This window comes from Thunnus thynnus, chromosome 16, assembly GCF_963924715.1.
Source record: "Thunnus thynnus chromosome 16, fThuThy2.1, whole genome shotgun sequence".
Classification (NCBI taxonomy): Eukaryota; Metazoa; Chordata; class Actinopteri; order Scombriformes; family Scombridae; genus Thunnus; species Thunnus thynnus.
Genome location: NC_089532.1, coordinates 7,825,232 through 7,850,681, shown reverse-complemented (window position 1 = coordinate 7,850,681; position 25,450 = coordinate 7,825,232). Strand labels below are relative to the sequence as shown.

The following is a 25,450-nucleotide window of genomic DNA, read 5'->3' as shown; positions in this document are numbered from 1 at the left end:
TGAGACTGATAGAAAAAGAGAAAGAAAGTGAGAGAAAGGTCCAGCTGAGCAACTCTCGAGGGCAAAATGAGGGAAGCTGGAGGGCCACAGAACTGGGATTATACTGGCAAGTGTCGACTCAACAAATCGGACCAGCTGCAGGCAGGAAGTCCATATCAGCCTCCTCTTCGCACACACACACACACACACACACACACACACGCACACAGACACATCTGCCTGGCAGCCTCAGCTGAGCCTCGTTTGGTGTTTTTGGAGTCAGAGAAGTGTGTGTGTGTGTGTGTGTGTGAGGGGGAGTCAGGCAGTATCCCCCAGTGAGCTTTAGAGGAAGGAGACAGAGGGGGATGAATGAATGAATGAACCTTTGACCCTCTCAGCGCACTCCCCTCGCTAGTTGGCAGGCCCCCAGACCCCCATACTTCCTCTGTTAGGGAGAGAGAGAGAGCGTACACACGGCTGTAGCTGCGACAGAGAGACAGAGATTTCCCCTTCATCTCTCCACCAGGTTCAGCAGGCAGAAAAGGTCATATTGTTCCTGTCCGTGACCCACTGCGAGCAGGATGGATGGAGCAGCGGAGCTTTTTATTCGGAGGCGTCGTGCTGTTCGTACCGAAGGTGTAAATGTCTCCATGTTGGGGCGCCGCTGTGGATGTCAGTCGATCTCTTTCTGCGTGTTTGTCTGACTGTTTTCGGTCAGAAGTTATGAGAAAAATAACAAAAACCGTGACTGACAAAAAAATGCCCTCAGCCATAAACATGACACTTTTCATAGTCTAGTTCATCGCTTCATTGTTGTCACTCCTCAATGCTACTTCTGTTCTCTGTGGGCAACAGTAGGTGATTTGTAGGAGCCTCTTTCCAGCATATTTTTGGAAATAGCAGCATTTTCTCGTCTAAAATAACAGAGTACACAGCCAGAAACGGCAGAAAATATCAGTTTTTGTCCCCTGTTGCCACCCACTATGATGGCATAGTATGTTAAAAGTGGCACTGTAAGGAAAATTAAATTATTGTGTGTGTCCTTGCAAAATAGTTAGCTTGGTTATGAAGTGACTGTTTGCACTCTGGGTTGCAAGTAACACAGTTCATGTAGGAGACGTATTTGTATCTTTGTGCAGATCATGCCACCATCTCTCTTTTGTAGAGCAGTTTATACTCTGGTTCCTCAATTTTCGACTCAAAAGTCATAACTGTCAAGATGTTATGTAATTGGTCAACGGCATAAATTCACATGCTGGAGTTCACCAAAGTTGAACTTTACATGAAAGCTCTGTGTGGATTCACTGCTTGCAACAACCCCAAAAACTGTGTGGTCCTCATTCAAACTGAGTGCTTACTGGCCAATAAAAAGTGCAAATATATTTTTGAGAGCTTAGTAACTTGCTCTGAGAAAGACAGTAATGCTCATCAATCATGTCTTTTCAATTCAGCTTTCGCCCCACTCTCTCTATAATCTACCGACCCATGTCTCTCTCTGTCCTCCAATCTGTCTTCACTCGTCTTCATCATCTCCGTCTCTGGGCATATACAGTAGTTGCTTCTCTCTCTCTCTCTGCCATCAGGTTTTTTTCCAGACTTTGCATCATGTTTCTCCGCTCTCTCTCTCTCTCTCTCTCTCTCTCTCTCTCTCTTTCTCGCCTCCCACTCATCTGCTGAGATGGAGCTTGTGTTCGAGTCTCTCTCTGCTGTGCCAGATGCACGGAGCCACAGCGCAGCAGTCTGTAGAGAGTCCAGACAGCAGCTTGGCCCGTCCAGCACGTCCACTCTGACCGCTGTGTTTCACTCTGGCATTCAGAATGAAGGGTTTGGCTCTTTTTTCAAAAACCCTGCTGTGCCTCCTCACCGAAGGCAGCAGAAACCTGAGTCTTCTTCTGTTATGCTCTGCCAGATTCTCAATGTCAATTCTGATTGACCTCTCAATTCTATTTTTTTGGATGACGGGTCATTTTTTGGGCATCAGCAACACAGTCAAGCGGTTGGAAGTGTTGCCTCACAGAAAGAAGGTCCTGGGTTCGAACCAAGGCCGTCCCAGGTCCTCTCTCTCTGTGTGCAGTTTGCATGTTCTCCTCGTGTTTCTGCCGGGTGGCCGCTGGCACTGGCAAAAAGAGCTGGAGTCGGTCCCCGGGCGCTGCACTGCGGCTACCCACTGCTGCTAGTGTACAGGATGGATCAAACGCAGAGGAAAAATTTAGTTTCACAATAAAAGAATCGTAATTTTTATATTTATTTTAGGATGTAACCTATACCAGCGCTGTCAAAAATGCACAGGAGAGCAGCACGAATGTTTTAACACCTGTGCTTCTCCTGCTCGTTTTGAAGTTTTTTGTTTATGTTTCATGCCTTTTCGACCAAATTTAGGTTTATCCTGGAATACCGATCACATTCTGCAGTATCTGATTCTGACTCAGCCAAACTACTGCAGGTGTCAAAAACTTTTTTCAACAAGTTGCATGTCGGTTGATCACAAATACCACATTCATGAAACAGCCGTGACTTTGCTAACATTTTGCTGTTAAACACAGGACCTGTGCAGATTTAAAGGTGGTATTTTTTACTATTTTGTAACAAATCGGTTTGACTTCTATGAATCTAGTCATTTGGTGAATTTAACAAGCTTGTTTGCTCGGTCGCTAAAGGGACAATAAGCAAACACAGTTTATTCAAGAGACGTATTGTAGCATCGATTCCTCTCTGTTTGTCTTTTGTGAAGTTGTTTAACTCCAGTAGAACAGGGTTGAATAAATTCTGATGGTTCAAGACAGCTAATAAGCTACAATAGCTTCCTTTATTTTTGACTGTCTGTTTCCTCAAAGGTCAGCACTGTGGAAACTGCCTGTTATTGGTCAACGCCATGAATGTGTGTGAGAAAGTTCACCAAAGTTGAACTCCATGTGGAAGACTTACCTCACCACTGTGAGCAAATCTACATAGTGCAGCAATTCTATTCAAATGAACTGATTTTGTTATGAGAAGTTTTTAATGCCGGTATGACAGAGCCTTTTCCTGTTCGCCATAAAACTCCGTCTTAAAAACAAGGAGGACATGACCAGAATGCTGCAGTTTAGATCTGGAAAGTCTAAGTAACGGAAATGAATGACAAAAGTTCTCCCTTTCCTTACCATCTATCATTGAAGAGCCCTTCAGCACTCCTCCGCTCCTCCACAGCTGTCCCTCCAGGGTGCCATTTTAAATCAGAACACGCTCTCGGTGAACTCGTCTGGTTAAACGCGATGCCCTAATCCATCACACATCAGGAAATAATCTGGAAGTCTGCGATGTAGGAAGGTGCTGTAGCTGTTAGCAGCTCTGTTTTCCTGGCACGAGAAACTCTTTCCACCAGCACTTTCTGGCCCCCACGAGCCTGAGAGGGAGACGAAAGCAGCAGAAATAGACTTAACAGGAGAGAAAGTTTACCTCCCTGAGATTCACAGAGGCCCAGATCCCCCTCAACTCATCCAGACAGTATTCATTTGCACTACAGCTCAAGCTGTGGGTGCCGTTACAGTTTTTTTTGTGCTGTGGATTTGATTATAAAAGAGAAATAGTTTTCCCCCTTTTCAACCTCGTCACAGCTCCTTTCTCCTGCTTTGTTAAGACGCTGGAAAGATATTTTTCAAGATGTTTTTCTTGCAATTTATCTGCCCATTTCTGGGGTTTCATCGGGACATGAGAGGCCCTCAGTACCCTGAGTTGGAGACTCAGGCTTGAGAAACTGGCCGCGGTGTTGAAAACCGCCTTCCTGTGTGAGACGCTCTGCCAGCAATATCTGCCTTTCCTCTAGCCGTTAAACTTGTCTGCCTGCCTGTGTGTTCGGATATGGCAGCGGCTCGCACTCATGAGCTGGCTTGTTTCAGTAAAAGTATTGTACTAATATGGAACTGGCAGAGACGCAGGAAATATTTTCCTAACTGAGGTTGATTAATGGAATGGAGGGGAGGAGAGAGAGAGAGAGAGGGGGGACGAGGGGGAGACTGGGAGCAGAGTGAGAGGTGGGGAAAGTTACAGGAGCGAGGAGAGATAGCGGGTTTTTAAAAAATGTGGTCAATGTGTCACAAGTTTGAAGGCTCATGACGCTGCGTCCATCATCTCTTCAGACATTTTATTCAGATCATGTGGTTCAGTCAGAGAGGTTTAGAAAGGTAAACCTCTCCAAAAAAAACAATCCCAACTCAATGTCCACTTACTAGCTTTCTCTTTCAACCACACATTACATGGCCTTCATCAGCGGATGAAGTTGAGTTCGCTCATTTGTCACGTAGACGGATATGTTTGTGTTGGCTCATAAGTTATGCATTAAAGTTCATTCTTAACCTTAGAAAGGTTTGACAAAACAATTCCAACTCAAAGTCTGCTTACCAGCTTTTTCTGGAGCTTTCAGCTGTATCACATGGTCCTCATTGGTCTTCATCATGAAAGTATTTCCCTGGTCAAGAATGAATTCATATGCCAACACAGACAACAAGTCCTAGAAGTGCTAAACTGTAGATGAAATTATAACAGCTACTAAAAATCCATCTCCATGACAACAGAGCAAACGTCATCTGCTGATGAAGGCCATGTAATATGGTTAAAAAACTAGTAAGTGAATAATGTGTTGGGATGTATCACTCAATCAGCTAATTGTTTCAGCACAGTAATTACACAAAACTTCTTTCACAAATGTTTTCTCAACCTCTCTGACAGCACATGATCTGCATTAAATTTGTAAAATCATAATGGGAACAATAACCTATTACACAATACCATGTGATACAGTTGAAAGCTCTGGGAGAAAGCCAGTAAGTGAGTTAGGATCGTTTTATCAAACTACTCTGTAAATGGTCAAGAATGAACTGGATTGCATAAGTCTTTTGATAATCGTTTATGTAAATTTTCAAGCAAAAATGCCAAATATTGTCGGTTCCAGCTTCTCATATCTCAGGATTTCCAGCTTTTCTCTGTTTTATATTATTATAAATGAAATACTTTAGTGTTTTGGACTGTTAATTAGACAAAATCAGCAAACAAAAACATCACCTTTGGCTCTGAAGAACTGTGGCAGGCATTTTCACAATTTTCTAACAATTTCCTGACTACACAACAGGATGAATCAATTAATTGAAAAGACGGAAAAAAAAAAAAAAAAGATCATGAAAATAAATGTTGCAGCCAGTAACGATCAGTCTGAAAACTGAGTAACGCATTCTGGTGATTAGACTCATAGTTTTTTACCTTCCTCTTCTTTTATGTACAACCACACCGCTGACTATAGTACGTAGCTTTACTCGATAGAGCTGAGCTGTGCGTTCAGTGGTTGCCATGGGAAAAATGTTGTGCGTAATGACGCTGACTGGCAACTTTCCCTGAAGTTGATGCGGAGCAGATTCCTCCCGCTCTTGACTCCTGTTGTTTTTACAGCTCGCCTCAGTTCTGGGAGGCTGAGACGTGAGAGAGGAGGCAGGCAGACGAGAGGGAGGGTGGCGGGGAGGAGGGCCCTCAAAATTTACGACCCCTCTGTTGTTCCCCACAGACGCAGTCGTGCTCTCGCTAAGCTCCGTTTACACGACATGTTGTGCTGAAGCTGAAGCAGACAGTGTTTAAGCCGCAAGTAATGAGAATGATTTTCACTGACTGTTAGTTGATGAGCAGGAATTGGTCCTGTGGACTCTGGTGCAGACATGTTAACAGCTTAGAGATTCACAGCACACATTGTACAAGGACAACACGATCACACATAAGAGTGCACACAGATCATATGAGACACTTTATACACAGCAAAATACTGTATGTATCAGTCTACATGTATAAAATAAACAGCCTGCAAGCCATGTAGATTGCATTTCAGGGAATATTTAATTGTTTTGTGCTTATTCCTGTGGGTAACAAGTCAAATATAGGTCAGTTATTGGTGAGTAAGATCTATGTAGCACAGTTTTGATAGTCAGTCCTTTCATAGTGCCAGTTAAAGTTTAAAAGAGCCGTCGCTTCCTCTGAGACCTGCCATTTTGCACCGACTTTTCAACAATTATACCCAGAGGAATCTTCACTAAAAGCAGCACAGGGACGACTTTCTCTACCAACAGCAGCCTCAGTAAATTATAGAGAAACGTAGCAACGAGAAATCTGGAAAAAAAAAAAAAACTCTCTTGAGCTTACAGTTGTTCTCTCCAACAATATGACCAGCAGAGGAATGCATCAAGTTTGCACCAGTTTTTGTGTCTGGAGTTTGTCGAAAAGTGATTCTTGGGAGTTTAAGAGATTCAAAAGTGATACAGAAGTAGATAAAGCCGGCTGGAAGCTGGATGCAACAAAAAAGTAAACTGCAACATACAGTATATCAAATAACCTCTTCAACACAGTGATGATTGATGTTATGAGTGGTATCTGATGATGATATGTGAGGGCGAAGTGTGTTTATAATGATGCTACTCATCCCGCCTCCTCCTCTGACTGTACTTTGGTGCTTCACAGGGGAAAACCCAACACCTGCAATTTTAACCGGAGCGATAGCAACAGGAGGAAAACACAACTCTCAGAGGACGTGTTTCACCGTTAGCTCCTTCACTAGTCCGCCACAACAATTAATTATGTTGTGCTGAGGTTCAGATCTTTCACAAAGCCAATGCACAGCAGTCATGTCACTTTATATCCCAAGAGCCAGCCGATAGCCACCATAGTAGGTTATTGTTGCTTTGGACAAAAGCATCAAAATGATCAATCATCAGCGGGTTGATGGCTTTGGCTGTTTTTAACGAAAATATTGACATATTGTCGTCAGATTTTATCAGTTGTAGAAAGCTTTCTAACTAAGGTAATGTTAGATTCATGAATTGGTCAAAAAACTCAGACCTCTTCTGACTTTTTAATGTTTCCAGCTGTGTTGTTTTAGAGCAAGGCTGCGTGTCCCAGGCAAAAAGTCAACGTCCTCAAAAATCTATGATCCATGAAGAAAAATTTGATACCTGCTCATATTTTCAAACTTTTATCATTATGAGAGAAAAGGCTTTTTGGATGAGGACTAAACAAAGTCTCGCTATCTTTGGTTAAAGCTGCTGGCCTTTCAAATCCAATTAAACTTAACTCTGATAACATCCTTTTTTTTGTATTACTCATACTTTTTGTGGTCAGAATACGTCATTTATAGATTTTTGTGAGAATAGAATGACCGCAGGTTTTCATTTTGATACCGTATCTAACTCCCTGCCACTGTGATCAGTGGAGCAGTAACTCAGTGTCATGCCCTGTGAAGAGCCCCCTGAACACCTGAAGGGCCTGGGAGTGTTGACCATAAAGCAGCCAGCGGGTCATGTGACGGTGCAGGTGGCTGCCAGGCTGGACTGTGCGCTGCTGCCAAACTCCACAGTGACCCGGAGAGTTAGAGGAGCTGCAGGAGGGCCGGCTAATTCTTGTCAGGAGGAGGCCCGTCGCCCAGCCCAGAGCAGCCAAACGTACCCTCCTTCCAGCACATTTAACAAGCTAACATTCCTTCTGTGAACTTTTAGTCGTTTTCACAACTGTGCTCTTTGCGGGTTGACTTAAAGCCTTTTGACATTTTCATCTGTCTGTTCCTGTTAAAGCTGCACAAAGCAAGAGTTTTAAGTGTAAATGCGCTCATTTTATCTACTTAAAACATATTACCCGAAGCTCTCCCGCCTTGTTTGCCCAAATAAAATTATGGTATTAAGTGGTGTAAGCCTGTACATGCACAAAGGACTCACTTGTGAATTCTTCCAAGAGCTGGACTCTTTTATGTCTCTCATCTCTTTATCCTTTGTTGTAGATGTGAAGAGTGTGCTGTTGAAATTTTAGTTCAGTGAATTATAGTTCAAAAATATCAGTCACCTCTTGCTGCCATTTGGAGTTGTCAGCATGCAAAATTGCCTCATAGCACTAAATTTTCTTCTCGTTGTCTGTTGGAGGCATTTTTGATTAATGAAGTTGTGGGAAAGTGAACCAAAAAAAGGGAAGGGAGAGAAAACGGACTGGCATTTGTCAAAAATGACTTCCTGGACAAAATCCCCACACGACTGTGAGAACCTGAACCTGCAGAGCCAGCAAGACACCCTCATCTTAACACTTAAGTTGAATTATATTCATGTCAGTTGCTGACACCACAGATCTGCTTTAACAGTTTAAGGTCTTTGGCAAGCTTCTAAAGACACTATTGATTAGGATTGACGAAATATACAAGTTCCTATTGGTACTTGACTTAAATCAAGAGTAACTTTGCAGGACTACAGTATCTTACGGGCAGAGGGCGTGTGCCTGCCAGTTGCACATAAATCTATATGGAGATAAAACACCATATAATCTGTGCTTTTCCCTCCGCATCTTCTACAGTATCCGCAGAGTTTCCTTTGGCTTTTTCATTGGCTGGAACTCCTGGCATGTGGCGGCCACACATCAGAAAGCGGGCTCTTCCACACTCAAGTTTATTGATAGCCATGTAAACCTCATGCCACTCCATTTTAAGAGTGATCTCATCGCAGAAGTTCCAAGAGTGCTCTGCACCAGCTTGCCAGTGACTTTTAAATGGCTTTTGTTCCTCGGCACTGGAAGGCAGGCCAGTGAAAGACAGTGCTGGCTTTCATAAACGTCTGGCTTTGCTCCTGCAGGTCCTCCTTCGGATCTCTGGTGGAAACATGGTGCCTGATGTTTGGGCCCTGGGTGTAATTAACCCGGGAACTCATAAAGAGGCGTTCACAGTGGGGTGCACGGCGAGCCCACTGCTCATGCCAGCTCCTGTTGGGCGGCTGAGATCTTTCCCCAGATGTTTTCCATTAGCGTGTTTGCATGCCAGCGATGCCAGAGAATCCAAGGCCTGCTACACCTACTGTATACATGTACAGTATTCAATGCTCCAGTGTGCTGTGGCTCCATGGAGAAAGTGCGTTTCAGTATCACAGGGAAAGTTACTTGTGAAGGAGTTGGAGTAGCAGGACCAGTCAAAAGTTTGGCTTTTGACTGGTAGTGTATGTGAATAAACCAACACATTCATTAGTCAACAGATTGCCACTGAAATTTAATTTTCAAGGGTCTGATCTTACACTTTATTGGTCTATGTTGGAAAAATCCTCTCACCCTTCTACTTAAAGGTCAGAGGTCATGTTCAGCTACAGACCAACAGTGATTCAGTGTTTTGCCCACAGACACATGAGGCAGAGATTTTTCCAACGTGGGAGGCTTAAATCTGTATCTTCCAGTCGTAAAAAAAAACCAACACTCTTCATACACCAATCCGCTGCCCTCATGTTTAACTCAAATATAATTCTGTATTGCTGTTAACCTTGCTGGGTTCATGCACTGGACTGGTGCCATTGTCAACAGATTGTAAAATAGTGTGAATTTAACAACTTTACAATATTAACTAACATAAATGGGCTCTGGTGGCACCTCAGTGGCTCATGTGTATCCAGAGCTGGAATCATGGCCTGCTGGCTCCTGCAGACACGTACACTTTTTGCACTGCAGTGGATCACACGTCTATTTTTTCTTTCTTTCTTCCATCTCTGTAGACATTTACAGCTTGGTGTAACTCTCACCTGAGGAAAGCAGGCACGCAGATTGAGAACATCGAGGAGGACTTCCGGGACGGATTGAAACTCATGCTGCTGCTGGAGGTCATCTCAGGTAAAAAAAAAAAAAAAAAAAGAGCTCTTTACCCAAACAGATTAACTGAGTGAAAGCAATTTGCATGGACAGCATTGGATCAGTATCAGCTGTAAACCAGCAAGAAATATCATGTGATATTGAGAACGTTTTATTAGTTTTGAGTGTAGCTGCGCTCCAAAAGACTAATTGTGGTTGCTCGGGGCACTGGTTTTCCTATTTTATGTATATTTGCAGAAACAGTGGTTGAAGAAATATTCAGATCTGGTAGTTAAATGAAAGTAGAAATACACCAAGTTAAAGTCCTCAAACTCTCACTACTACTATCAAGTAAGAATACAGATGTATTATCAGCTAAATATATGTATGTAATGTAACTATGCAGCAGAATGACTCCTGGCAGAATCATATGATATATTATAATATTTTTGGGTAGTTTAATCTGTAACAGTGCATCATATTTAAATAACACAGGTTATGTTTTGTATGTAAAATCTTGTAACTTCAGCTGTCAGATACTGCACTCTAGTAAAAAGTGGAATATTTCCCTCTGAAATGTTACGAGGTATAAGTATTATGTAGCATGGAAATACTTAACTTAAGTTCAAGTACCTCAAAATTGTACTCTAACACTGTACTTGAGTAAATGTACTTAATTATTGTACTTAGTAATTCATTTTAAATGTGAGAGAACCTGCTAGACGTACCCGTCCTCCTCTAACTGTCTGGTGATTTCTTTTCTCTTTTAGGCGAACGCTTGGCCAAACCAGAGAGAGGCAAGATGAGAGTCCACAAGATCTCCAACGTTAACAAAGCGCTCGACTTCATCGCCAGCAAAGGAGTGAAGCTGGTGTCTATCGGTGCAGAGGGTGAGTGAGGTCGCAGCTCCGGTCTCACTGCGACGTTTCTGTTTGAAGACGAAGGTCACACATTTTCCACAAAGTCACCTGACCTTCTCTAAGTTTGTCTACATCTCAGTTTGTGACGTATTGATTTTACTTAGGCCATCAGCCAAATCAATAGCTACTATTCTGTTGTAAATAGTTGATGCGGTCTGTGGCCTTCTCTGTCTCTTGTTACCATGGCAGTGCTGCTGGCTGCTGTGCAGTTTAATGAGATCCTTATTCCAGAGTGTTCCGGCGGAGGTTGTGCTTTGCAGTGCATTTTCTGAGAGTGGATCTTAGGATCAGCAATCCCCTCAGGGGCTGAGGCTGCTCATTGTTCAGCACAAATAACTTGGGGATGTCCGTCCACCTCCCAACGGAGAGTAAACAAGTCTTTAGTAGAGTAAACACTCCACTCTCTCTCTCTTTCTCTGTCTCACTATCTATCTATCTATCTTCCTCTCTCACAACCTCACACACACCCCTCTGGCGTTTTCTGGAAATGACAAAGTAGCAAACACACGTTGCAATAAACAGATATTACAAGGAGTTCTCAAAATATTTAAAGTTACTTGAAGGGTCAGCTCACTCAAATCATACAATTTTTTCTATTTACACCTAGTAGCATCTAGCCATGCAGATAGTTTCGGTTTTATTTTGCTCAGGTTTTGAAATATTCGCCTCTGAGATTTGGAAAGACGGAAATGTATTTGTGCTGCTCAAAGCATTTAAAAATGACATCTGAAAAACTCAACAACAACATGTCTTTCCAGAAACACTGTAATAGTTACTCTGGATAATCCACACAGCTCACTGTCAACACTTTTCACTGGAACTACTTTCTACCAAAGAAGTAGTCCTAAATGAAAACAGTTTTCAGTGAAGTCTGTGGATTATTCAGAGAAACAAAGACATTGTTTCTGAGAGAGAAAAAAATGCTGTTTAGATTTTCAGATGTCTTTTTTCAGTGGCATGAAGAGCACATACAACATTTTATTCACCTCAGTTGTATTGGGTTAAAAGCACCAGAGGCAGAACTATCTGCATGGACAGACACAACTAGTAAGTAAGTGAGAAAATGTGTTATTTTGGGGAATTGACCCTTTAAAAAACATGAACCTTTGTAAATTAGTCAAATCCAGGTCAAACACACAGGGGATCTGACTCTCCCAAGGGCCCGGCCCCGTACATTACGTCCCACCACAGCACCACTAATAGGTTGATCCTCTGACCCATCCGACCCCGGGTGTTTAGTCCCTCTACTCTTTCAATCTGTAGCTTTTTCCGTGTCAGTCACTGTCAGACACGAGGATGTTAAAAATAAGTTTTGTAGATATCAAACCCAGAGGTGCAACGCAAAATCAGCTGACTTAGTGCATAATCCTGATAAATCTCCATAAATGTGGATCGATCAAATAATGATTTCACATATTTTTACGTCTACAGTACCTGCTCGCTCTTGTCTCTGGGGGTAAACACACTGCAAAACTCTCTCTTATCAACTCATTTTTGTCTATTATTGAGTCCTAACATATGATATGTTCTTACAACAAGTGAAAAATCTGCCAGTGTTCATGTCAGAAGTTTGGCTTCCTCTGTTCAATTAAAAAAAGTAAAAAAACAACAAAAAAGAGACATGTCTATATCTCTCAATGGATGTCTCATTTTGGTATTAATACTGAAACTCAGGTTGGCAATAGTATCAAAACATTTTAAACAATAACTGTTCTTAAATGTAATAGAAGTCAGAGTAAGAGGAACTTTAAGAAAATCACAAAATTACACTTCATTTTGGGGCTGTAACAGTTATTTTCATTTGATTCATCCGTGCCAATTATATTCTTGATTAATCAATTAATCATTTGGTCTATAAATGTCAGAAAATAGTGAAATCACGACTTCCCAGAGCCCAGTCTGAAACCAAAGATACTCAATTTACTATCTTAACCTTAGATTAGATGAAAAAATGGTGCTATTAATTTCTTTTGTTAATTGACAAATGATTCAAAAAGCCAATTAATCATTTCTGCTCTTTTTCATTCAAAAAAACTGAAACATGTCAATATAATCTGACTGCACTGACAGGTTTCACTGGTTTGAAGAAAACAAGACTCCTCGGTTCAATAAAGGACAAAAATTGCTTAGTAAGAAGGAGGTTTTCTTGCAGGAGGCCGGAGTAAAAGCGTCTAAGCCAGACCAGCATTCCAGACAGATTAGCTGCCTGGAATCCCCTCCTGGTCGAGCGGCCCTGCGGTCCAGATCCCTGCTAGCCGTTGTGGTGGTGGGATGAGACTAGTTGAAGGCTCAGCTCCGTCTCATCGGGGTGGGGGGGGGGGGGTTGTTGTGGATAAGGGATGAAGGAGGGGGGGTGCAGTTTCAAATGGAATTAACAGGATTTGTGTTCCTCCCCCCATGTTGATCAGTCATGTTCATTAGAACTAATCTGAACACGTATCTGCATGTGTTAGCCCAAACCACCGAACCCCCCCCCCCCCCCCCCCCCCCCTTCTTAATTCAATCCGAGCCGTCTTTCACCCCGCGTTACATGTCCAGACATCTGACTGACATCTCACAGTGCCAAGTTTGTCCGTCACAGTCGAGCGGCTCTGGAGCTGCCATGCCCCTGCGCCTTATTGGATTAGAGGGAGAAACGAATGATTATTGAAGGCGGGCAAACAGGGTGACCCGTTGTAGCGGATTTTCATTATCGACAACACAGAGAGGACCGGACAGAGGCAGTTCATTCACAGCCTTTAACTGCAGGCGCACAGTTGATTGACAGCTTAACAGGTCCAGGCTCAAATTCATCACACATGTCATTCATGAAGGCGCTGAGTACTGACAGCTTCGGTTTCCCTCCTGGTGTGGAAACTCATGCTGCTGGAGTTATAGTGTCGGATCCACAGATTATTTGGTCTCTAAATCTTAATCTGTAAGGCTCATGAGAAGCTGTTCATAAATACATGATAAAAATTTTGAAATACATGGTTGAATTTTTCAAAAAGAGGATTTTTTTATCCATCAGTTTCCTTTTCATGTGCTCTTTCCAAAAGTTAAAAATAGCCTCTAATATTGTGTATATTCGTATTCTTTCTTTGACTCTTACACATCTTGTTTTTGACAGTTTGTAATAATTTCTCCCCCCCATCTGTTTATTCTTGTCAAGGCATAGAATAAACAGTCACAGTGTCAAGTGGCTACATCATTTATAGTTGCCAATATAGTCATCACCACTATAATACAATAACAAACATAACAGCTAACAAAACACACAGTTAAGAAAAGAGGAAGATTATACAGGAGTAAAGCAGAGCACAGTGAATTAAGAGGAGGGAGGAAAAGCAAAAACAAACAAACAGTGAGTCGGGGTCATTCACATCAAATAATCATCCAAATTAATAGACATTAGACAATCATGAGACAGTTTGTAATAGTTATTATCTAATATTTAAAAGTTGCTGTACTACTGTACATGTTGTTACCGTAGTTACCGTACATATTACATTTTACAACAAGTTTATCTTACTTATTTATATATAATACACTGTGGTGTATATTGTAATTCCACTATATTGTTTTGGGCTGTTATCAGTATTACAGTATGTCATTAGTATTTATTTCATAATCATTTAATCATTATTGTTTATATGTAACATAAGGATTTAATTCCTATGTGTCATAATGTTATTGGATGTTAAGAGTATTAACTAAGTGTTTTACTATCTCGTCATAATGAATGAGGATTTATTCAAGATAATCTGTAGCCTAATTATCACCACCAGCATAGAGTGACTGGAAAACCGCTACCCCATCAATACAATATCACATGTTTCTGTCAACAACAGGTCAGTAAGCACTGATTTGTTTTCTGCAGGTCAATCATGGTTGAAACTAGGCTTCGGTTGAAAAGAGAAAGTTTTTTTCAGTGTGAAGCAGGTCTTAACTGCACATAATTATAATATAGTGAATGAAATGTTGTTGAAGCAGTAGTTATATGTAACCTAGATGCCTGAAAACTTTCTGTAGAGCATCTGTAGATCACCTGTAGATTTCATCTGCAAATTAACAAATCAATGCGAACAAATAAACAGATTAACAACTATGTGTGTGAGGTAAAATTACGGTGATAATGGTAGCATTAGCTCAGGGAACATCTGATGTGGGGTCCACGTTAAACACAGGATTCAAAATGCCGTTCTAACAGTTTAATTGCAATCAAAGATGAATGAACGGAAATATTACAAATCAGAACACTGGCAGTAAACAGAATTGCATGAATAAAGTAAATTAGGTTCTCATGCTAACTTACATCATTAATTGAGTTATTGTCAGGCCTCATGAAACATAGGAATCTAATATAATGCAATAAAAAAAACTAAATAAAACATTTAAACAAATCTAGTGTGGCTGCTAAACATGCAACATGTAAAATGTAGCCTAAATGTTATTGCTTTGCCCTTTCTGCAGAGATTGTAGACGGCAACGCTAAGATGACCCTGGGAATGATCTGGACCATAATCCTCCGCTTCGCCATCCAAGACATTTCTGTGGAAGGTACCGTGTGTGTGTGTGTATGTGTGTGTGTGTGTGTGTGTGTGTGTGTGTGTGTGTGTGTGTGTGGGAACACTTCCACACGCTTCTTTATTCATTCGCTGTATTGAAAAGAACTCCTGCTCACTGTCTTCATTTGCAATTGAAAACACTTTTCATTGACACAGTGTCTCAGCATTAGGACCTTTGTCACACATCGGACCGATCTTAAAAAACAAACAAACCGCACAATACCAGATATAGACTTGAGCTAATGCATGTTAATCTGAATATGAATGCTTACAGACTGCTCTTTTCCTACGGAGAGGGAAATGTTTACGATACGGTCCTCTCCTTGGTTAGTCTATATAATGCACTTACAATGTAATCCAATTTAAATGTCAGAAGTGATCAGGTTTTAGCCTTAAAAGCCAGCATAGAGTGGTTTAAAGTGTTTTATTTTTACTGTTTGGGTGCATAACAACATCAGACACTCTTCTGTATCCACTGGATACAACAAAGCATGAAACATCGGGGCAATCACACATGCTTCCCATTCGCTTCACCTCCACTTAATCCACCACTAAACAGGGATTAGCGGAGAGTCGGTCAAAGTAAAAAGCCTGAGAGTTTCTCCAACTTCACAATGATCCCTTCTCCCCAACCGCAGAGACATCTGCCAAAGAGGGCCTCCTGTTGTGGTGCCAGAGGAAGACTGCGCCCTATAAGAATGTCAACATACAAAACTTTCACATCAGGTAAGACTTTGGGGAGTAAAACATCATAAGTAGCACGAAAAGGTCACTCCGCTCACATGCTGAGTTATAGTTCACCTAAAGTCGGTTATATCTGGTCCAAACCTTAGTGGTGCATTTTTTGTTTTTGGCTTGTCTATGTTTACGCTGACCAATTATATCTGAATCATGGTTTGTAAACAAGTATGGTTACTTGTCATCCCTCAGGCTTAGACATCCTCCTGAAGGGGGGTGTCAAAACAATTTCAGTAGTAATTTGAGCTGGTATGATGGATGTAGCCCACACATTTACAGTCTCTGGTGTTTGTGCTGTAGCGGTTAAGATGACATAAAGAATTAAGTTAAATATTTGCATCAGCCTAGAGAGTGATTTGCCTATGGACTAAAGAAACTGCTGACTATTAGACATCAAAATTTGTCATCTCATACATGTAAAACCTGCATTTTAGGTTCAGTATTTTTAAAAAATTCTCACTCCAGATGCTTCACAGTTCATTTTGTTGGAAAGATGACTGAAATTTGCAGTTTCCTGGCAGCTTGTTGCAGCTATTTGGCGTCACTTGAGATTGAATGGTGAATGTTTTCATCTGGCACCGAGACGCCAGACTTACTTAAAAGAGTAAACACTGCACAGTTTGAAATACAGATATGGTTGGACGTTTTGGGAAATGTTCACTTTCTTGCTCAGAGTTAAGTAAGTTACCAAGATAAGAAGATGTTTGTTTGTTAGATATGAAGCTACAGCTAACGGACGTTATCTTTACACTTTTATAGGATTAAACAAAGATATAGCATTAAATTTGTGAGATTTAGAGGTGCTGATCGGTGGGTTTACTGTTCTTTGGACGTTTGCCTGCTTCCAGTCTTTAGGCCAAGCTAAGCTAAGCTAAGCTAACTTTAACGAGCAGATATGAGAGTGGTATTGATCTTTACATAATTTTTTGACAAGGAAGAAAATAAACGTTAATCCCAAAATGTCAAACTCTCTTTAAATGGTTTCTGACTAACACACAACATTGTAGGATTATGTTTCACTGTATAAATCTCTCCGTTCTGCAATCACCTCTTGGCCCACTAGTTTAAATAAAAAAGCAGACCTGTCAACTTTCCCGGTTTTCCTGGGTTTCTCCCGTATTTTCACCTCCTCTCCTGCCATGCTTCTGTTTTCTTAATTTTCCCCCGAAAAATCTCCAGTATTTCCCTTTTTTTATTTTTACAGTTATACACAGGGCTGTAGCGGAGACTATATGCACGTAAACGCCATTTACCCAAATTTTCATATCACTTTACAGCTGTTTGCTCACACTGGCTTCCTACCACAGTTTCTGTTGTAGCTTCTAGGAGCTCTCGTTTTGTTTTCCGTTTGAACATCGTTTCCTCGTATGAGACACAGAGACAGTTGTTACTATTAACAATGTAGAGACAAATTAATCCCTCTTATGACCCAAATGCAAATCCAAATGTACACTAAAGGGCATCCCCACTAACAAAAGTCCAAGCACAAGTTTTGAAACCTGCTATAAAAGGATTTATAGATCTTTTAATACAGGAACTATGGCAACACTACACAACAACTCCATTAACAAGATGTTTTCTTAAGCTGTTAAAATGTTGTTGACCTCATTAACTGTGCCTTTAAGAAATAGGTGGGATATAGGAGAGATCTCTGTGTAAACATTTAAATACTTGGGAGACTATTTTCTTATTTCTGACAAAAGATATTTAGGAAACAGTTGTGTTTTGCAAGGTGTGTTGACTTTAGTGTTTAGTGCATGCTAGGTCTGTTAAACAAAAGCGTGCCCGAGAAGCCACAAAAAAACACATTAACCGTCTGTTCGATTACAGCAGGGCTGCCAGTAAAGGCACCTGGTGATTAGATCTCTGGAGCCGAGAGAGGAAACTCTTTTCATAATGTAAAAATTATGGTCAGGTGGGGTCCTGGAAAATCTCCCTTATTTTCAAAGCCCAATGTTGACACGTATGAAAAAAAGTGGTTGTCAGCTTGTCTGGTTAGATTCTGATTTTATAAGAACTTAAACTTTTAGCACCCCAGGATTACATAAATATATAATTTCAGAAATAGTTCCTGATTCAGCACAGACGACAGCAGCGGCCTCAGACAGCGTTGATGGTGAACAGAGCTGACATGAAAGCAGACAGACTTAACGCAGAACAGACCAACAGACATATCATAAACCAACAGAGAAGGAGAAGAGGTGGCAGTAATCAGCCAGTGCATTTAAATATATATCAGTAAAGTTTGTTGCACGCCAGCAGTCTAATTACAAGTGGAAAAACTGCATACGTGGATATGAGTCGAGCCTGTTATGCCGTGCGTGTGTTTGGGCCTGAAACCACGTCATACAATGATTCCATGCGTGTTGAATTATTGAAAGAAGATCGCTGTGATCCTCAGATGTGGATGAAAGCCCAGGCGAGAAGAAAGGTGGAGACGAGGTCATTTCAGGAGAAGGTAAAGGGAGAGGCCTGATGATCCCGTTGCCGGAGAGGGGGATTGCCAGAGCAGAGGCCAGGCCTTTGATGTGGTCTCTCTGTGAGAGATGATAGCAATACATCTCAGCCAGACATGAGAGACAGACCAGGAAGCAGTATTAATTTTTTTTTTTTTTCTCAAGCACTCAAGTACTGCTGCTTCAGGTACAAGAGTAGCCTTGTAAAGCCCCTCTCGTGCATTACAGGCACTTTTAATGGCAAGTAATACGTTTAAATAACCCATCTCACTAATGTGTTACCACGCAAGCAGAGAGCACCAGTAAATCCTCACAACTCTTCTAAATTGAGATTGTGCTGCACTGGACCTTCATACTATATTTAGACAGCCTGCTTTCTGCATCTAGGCTGTTAATCAATGGAACACAGAGGGCCAAACTAAAAATATGTCTATCAGATAAACAAGCACATGATTATTGATTTGCAGACAGAATTATGTTTGACTGTAATGTTCTTGAACTTTGTGCTGGCTTTTGAATCTAGCAGTTTGGCACACTTCAGTGCTGCATCTGTTGCACATGTGCTTACTGGAACTGGTGTACACGTGTTTTTATCTGCATTTCTATGATTGCATTTGCAGAGTTTCTAATTTACTGAGGGGTTTGCAGAGGGAAGTAAAGCTTATAGCTGCTATATGTGAAAGGTGTCAGTCATATTGACAAACCCGCAGTGAATTACCACCAAACTCTGCAGCTCCTCTCAGCTCTATGGAGTGTTTTAAGCGTCTTTTAAGTCATTGTTTTGGCATTATGTTTTGGTTCACTCTTACAGCTCTCATGTGTGTCATTTTTAGCAGCAGCAGGCAGCTGTTTTCAGCAAAAAAGCTTGAAAAACCCCACTGCACACTACAGCAGACAAAGTTAGCAACAAGCTAGTAAACATTCAAGAGCATTTAGTCACAAGAGCCAGATATTTCCTTATCTGTCATATGAAATGTTGTATAAATAGACTTGACTTGACTTTAAGAGTCGGTGGAACCCAAACCAGAGCTAAAAGGAGAATAAATATTAGACTTACATTCATAAGGTCAGAAACACAACTCAGAACGAATGCTAATGTCACTGCATGTCTGCTCGATGTGTAAATGGGCAGCTGTTTATAACTTTATAAGGTGATAATATGTAAGTGTTGTGTTTACAGCTCGATGCGCTGCCCCCAAGTGGCCAAGAAATCAATAAAATCACTTAATGCAGTGTTACCTAAATATGGGAAAATACAGCTAATGGTACTGTTTATGTTTAACGTTTACATCGTAAAAAAAGTTATATAAATAAATACATGGAATAATTAAATAAACTTAGCAGTCGTTTCTTTGAGTGTGGAGCCACAGTGCTGCAGTATTCTATAAAACTGGACCACATCTGCAAGTCAGTAAGTCACAGTGAGACCATGTGCCAAGACAATTACTCTGGGAAATTAAAGCAAACCAGTACCAAAGTACTATGTCTGTTCAGTGTACAAAAGTATCCAAGCAGGACTTTGTTTCTCTCTGAACTCGTTCCAGACTATGTCCCACAAAACCGAGTAACCGATTTTAACCCATTTTGTCATCACACTTGAAAGTAATTTGATGGGTCACCCAAGTTTCCACTTTTTTGTTCTTCAGAGAAGCACAACAACCGCTGCCTTAGTGTCCCCTCACTGTTCACTGTTTTCACTTTACATGGAATGAGATCGTCCCAACACACTGAAACTTTGTCCTGACTTTATAGTTAATGTTAAATCTGATATTAATTTGAAGCTTAAAGTCAGTCTTTTCACTCTTATTTTCTCTTCACCTTGAAGTGGAGACTTGCACCATGTGGCAGAGTGAGATAACATGTCTCTTGTCGGCTGATAGTGGTAAAGTTACAGTAACACACCACATGCTGCCGGGAGGATGTGGGTGTGTAACATGAAACTAATTAGAGAGACAGAAGGAGGGGAATGAGGCGATCAAAGATTAAAGTCAAATTCCTTTTCTTTTCCTCATCTCATTATGTTTCACCTCACTTTCACCCTGATCACAACACTCTCTCTCTCTCTGTCTCTCTCTCTCTCTGTCTGTCTGTCTTTCAGCTGGAAAGATGGTTTGGGTTTCTGTGCACTCATTCATCGACACCGTCCAGAGCTCATTGACTATGGAAAACTGCGCAAGGTGAGCGAATGTTACCTGACATGAGCTTGTCAGACACACACATAGAGAAGCCAGTTAAGACCCTGAACCAGAGATACTGATGAGAGTCACCTTAAATCAAATGCACAGCCAGAAAATAAGACAGGAAGCTATTTTAGTTTTGCCCTTCTGTCCAAACCAGGTGAAACAGTAGTTGTCCCTAATTTGTCAATGACATAACAGCATACTTTTTATTTTATTTGCCAAAAGTATTAAAAGTATGTTTTGAGTTTCTCTGCTTTAATGGTGAAAGGGTATGACAATGTGCTTTTTTGCCATTGAAAGCAACAAAAGGTAGAGAAACTGTGCTTTACTTAGTAAAACAGATGCGTTGACCTTGATATGAATCAAGCTGCAAAGAACATTTTGATTTCATAAATCGAGAGAAAAAAATTTAATTAAAAAGATCACAAAGAAGAAAAAAACATGCATATTTTAACAAAAAGATCATCCTTCTTAAAAGATATAAAAGTTGAGTCTAAAAGTGCTGATGGTCTGCTGTGTCTGTGGTTCACAGGACGACCCCATGACCAACCTGAACACAGCCTTCGACGTGGCAGAGAAGTACCTGGACATCCCCAAAATGTTGGACGCAGAAGGTGAGCTGGCAAGGAAGAAAAGTAGCATAATAATGACAAGGAGACCCAGACTTCTTCCTGTGTTTAAAGACCAATATATACTCTCTCAGAAGTGCTGTTCAGAGAGTCTGAACGCGATGAAAAGCTCCTTTCAGGACAAGGTTGGGCCCTGCACCACCTCATTTTTGTAACTTCCAGAAACCAGCAATCTGACAGCCACGCCTGCTTTCTGCAGCGAGTAGCCAGGTGTTCCAAGGTGTGAAAATGGGCAGAGCTTCAAGCGCTGCCTGTGAATACGTCAATCTACATTCCTCACATTCTTACTGACTACACTCTCCCTGTTCACTGCTAAATCGCACTGACTCTGCGTTGGCAATGATGGAGGAGACGGGACGGGAGGACTGTGAGGAGTCCTTGTGTTGCTTGTTTGTTGATATCTAGGTACCAATGTCCCCTTTGGCTTTATATGATCACTGTAAAAAACGTAATACATCTCGGCTTTATCTGTGTTCTGAGAGAGTATATTTTGGCCTCAGTCACACAGCTGTGCACACAGAGCGAGACACACATGCTTTTTTAATTAATGCGAATATACAGTTCTTCCTCTACATATAAATTAAAGCTGTTAGACATCATATTGAATCTTAAAGTCTGATTTTCTGCTCACTCAGTAGTTGTAGACATGAAAATCTGTGTGTTTCTTTGTTTAAGACAGACTGCAAAGTTGATATGATCCTCCCTGTAAAGCACATCTGGACAGTGACACTGTGTGTTTTTCTTTCCTCTCTGGATATTGTTCATGTGAAGAGCTGAACCCCAGCTCTACTTCCTGTGTCTTCATTTATCTGTGATCTGTGCTCTGTTTAACAACCTAAAACCCCCACCCCCCCCCAACCCCCGTCCTCTATCCTCCATCCCCTCCCTGACCTCCTCTCTTCCCCGCAGACATTGTGGGCACTGCCCGTCCGGATGAGAAGGCGATCATGACCTACGTCTCTAGCTTCTACCACGCCTTCTCAGGCGCCCAGAAGGTATCCTGGATGCAGCGTCTCCTTCCTCCTCCTCCTCCTCCTCTTCCTCACTCCCCTCCTCCCTTGTTTCTATCTTCATGTGTTTCTCCTAACAGCGCCCTTCTCTCTCTGCAGTGCACAACTTCCCCTGCAGGGGTCACTCTCCTTCACTTTCCGCATGGTTCACGCCACCAAATGCATGATGGGACTACATTACTGTTCTCGGAGGCAATGAGCACAAGTGTGTCTCCAGTCTACCTCATCGTTAGTTCACTGTAGGCTCCCAATTTCAGCCCTGATTAGGGTTTTGTTACGCTGAACAGAATCTGAACAGAGTGGGAGGTGCGGCGAAGTTTGTCTCATAAATGATGATGATTTCCTGTGATAAAAGCCATGGTTGCTGACGAAGAGAAACAAATTAGCCTGAAGTCTAACACGGTGGGGGAGATGTAGCATGTTTAAATGGATGGTTATGTTTAGCCTGGAGAGCGACAGCTTAAATAGAGGGTGGAGGAATGAATGAAATTAAAACCGACACTTCAAAGTCAAGCGGCAAGCTGTCTTTTCATTTTAATGGATACATGCCGTCTGGCTTAAGTGGGGAGTCTGTTTTTGTGTTTCTCTGGAGGAACGACGTGTTGCATCAAACTTTCCCCATTGGATAATGAATGATTGTCTGTTAGCTTGACAGCTACCTTGGTGCACAACAGGAACTCAGGCTTCAGACTGTGCTGTTCTCTCCTCTCTGACAGTCAGGGAGAAGCAGAGCATCATGAAGCACCAGTTATATAAGACCCAGGTTCGTCTAAGAGGCCCAGCAGCAGAGAGAGCATTTTACTGCAGCTGTGTTTAAGCAACTCGGATCAAAAAATGTCTGTGTTTATAACTGGAGAGAGGGAGAGGAGTGGCTTGCCTCACTGAGAGCAGTGAGACTACAGCTGGACTCTAGATTGCATCATAGATCTCAGATACATGACACAGCCGGTCCTTAAATTTTGTCTGAGACAGATGAGTGGGATGTTTCTAAGTTTAGTTAGAAAATATGCAAAAGTTCAAAAAGTTCTCCCTTCTTACAAATGCAATAGTGCAGAAAACTTGACTTTAGTTTTTAGTTTGATGGACTGAAATCTCCATATTTTACAGGTATTGGCAGATATTAGATACCAAATCTCTGGTAGTGTTTTAAGATGAGTTACTACAGACACTTGACCTCAATGTGTGGATTTAAAAGTGTGTTTTTAATTAGTCCTTGTACCTCCCACTTTAAATTAAATTAAATTAATAAACTAACATGAAGACAAGCTGAAGGTAGACTGGAGATGACCTGTGCCCCCAGTGCTGCCTCCTCTTGTGATTACGCCCCCTGCTGGCCCTTTTGTCTCTGCACACTTTTACTCTTGTGCATTTCTCTCTTCTCTGTCCTCTCCCCCTTTCCTCTGTTCCCTGGGCAGATATCATTAGCACCTTGAGGCCAGATGAGAAGGCCGTCATGACTTATGTGTCGTGTTACTACCACGCGTTCTCAGGCAAGCAGAAGGTGAGAAACGAAATGGAAAATATAAATAAAAAAATCTCCAAACAATGATTGGATACCTGCCAAACTGGCTGGCAGAGAATGACAGTCGTTTTTGCCAATATTTGGTTTTTGGCTGCTTACTGTGATGTCACAATGACCCTATAAACACTGTACTACACCAGAAATGACAATATTACCTGACTTACTTCTTTATTGAAGGTTTAAAGATGCTTTTTGAGCTAAGTGATAAGTTCAGGAGCTTTTTCAACTATTCCTATTCATTTATCAGCAAATTTATCTATTCAATGACCTATAGAAATCTAAATGTCTGGTATATTTTGAGGGTTTTGTATTATTTTTGAAGCTGCTACTGTATAATCATTTATATACATCAACCATGGATCATATGACTGCTCGTGAGTTGTTTGTAGTGAACCCATGAGTGAGAATTATCACTTGACTCTGCAGTTCCCCACAGCTTCACAGAGCTTTTTAGTTTCATTCAGCTCATTGTTTTGGTTTTTACGGCCCATAACTATACTGTTTTTGTTCACTCTCACTGGTGTCGTTTCCAGACGTAGCTGCCAGCTGTTGTCTGCAAAAAAGCTCAGATAAAGGCCTCTATACTCTATAACTTTCCAGCAACACACTGCAGACAGACAAAATTAGCAGCTAGCTGTTGGACATAGTTCAGCATTTAACAGTGAAAGAGCCAGATACTTTCCTCAGGAGATGGTGGAGAACAAAAACAGCTAAAAACAGATTAAATATTAGACTTACATTCATCAGGTGGACAGAGACATGACTCCTAAAGAATGAAGTTTGGTTGCTAACATGTTCGCCCTGTCAACTTAGTAAAGTGATAATATGTCAATGTGTTTACAGCTCGCTGCCAAGCGGCCAAAAAAAAAAAAAAAGTGAAGACAGACTGTGCAACAACTGATTTAGCAGACAAAAATAAAATTAATCAGTCAAAAATAACCAATGTGACAACTAGCCAGTCAGGGAACAACTTTCTTTACCTCCAGACGATAAGTCATGAATGCGGTTCAGGTGCAAGCGGGATTTCTGGTTGATCCAAGCTCATTTTAAAACATTAACCTGTCCAAGAAACACAAATATCCGGATTATCTCTAAGCAGATCGAGTGGTGAAATATTTCATTTTATGTGCCTTCAACTGCTATGAGTTCATATATTTTTATTGTGCGCAGCCCCAGTGGGAACCGAACCTTCAGTTACGCAGAACCTCCTTATCTGCCCTTTTTTTTAGCAGCATGTTGATCTTTGATTCAGCGCACAACCTTTCTCTCCTGCCAGCATGAAGTTCCTACACTCTCAGTGGAATACATTATGCCAAAGACATGCCAAATCCGCTCAAGATCTCTGCAGAGAATAATAGAGACTTATCACACACACAGGATATCCGCTAAGTCTCCTGTACTTAAAATCTTTATTAGGATCCACTCCTTAATGGAGCTATTGAACCTCCCGAGGAGCAGGAGTCCGGAAACCACTGCTGGTTGGCGCACAGTTTTACAGTGTTGGCATGGATTTCACATAGAAACAGAGGGTAGAGGAACAGTTACTCCTCCCCGCCTCAGACTGTACCCTCCAGGGCAGAAGTTTCCCCATAAACAACATCGCACTCACTTCTCTTTGTTGGCTGTATCTGGACAAGGAAATCCTCACTTTCACTGTACAAAGAAAAGGTCCATGATAGCAACAGTTCTGGTGAATCCAGAAACTCAGAAGGTTTCTCAACAACATGTTTTGAAGATATTTACAGAATTCGCAGGAACTCACTCTGTGTGCTGCTGCACAATAAAAAATTTAACCGGTTTTCCAAGTTGTGACTCTTCCCTAAACCACAACATGGTTTGTTGGAAGTGATATCCAAAAATATAAACAATGTATGTATTATG

The 25,450-nt window shown here is 41.4% G+C and overlaps 1 protein-coding gene across 5 annotated transcripts in view; it reads left to right on the top strand.

The window, feature by feature from the left end:
• actn1 (actinin, alpha 1) overlaps nt 1-25,450 on the top strand; it is a 58,262-nt gene that overhangs the window by 17,102 nt on the left and 15,710 nt on the right. For 3 of the 5 annotated variants that reach the window (XM_067614411.1, XM_067614414.1, XM_067614412.1), the window contains exons 2-8: nt 9,495-9,609; nt 10,338-10,457; nt 14,940-15,026; nt 15,673-15,760; nt 20,327-20,405; nt 20,941-21,022; nt 21,947-22,032. In XM_067614411.1, coding sequence (XP_067470512.1) covers nt 9,495-9,609; nt 10,338-10,457; nt 14,940-15,026; nt 15,673-15,760; nt 20,327-20,405; nt 20,941-21,022; nt 21,947-22,032 — 657 coding nt within the window. Of the gene's footprint in view, nt 1-9,494; nt 9,610-10,337; nt 10,458-14,939; nt 15,027-15,672; nt 15,761-20,326; nt 20,406-20,940; nt 21,023-21,946; nt 22,033-23,462; nt 23,549-25,450 lie in introns of those variants that run through there. The other 2 variants (XM_067614415.1, XM_067614413.1) reach the window with 2 other exon arrangements.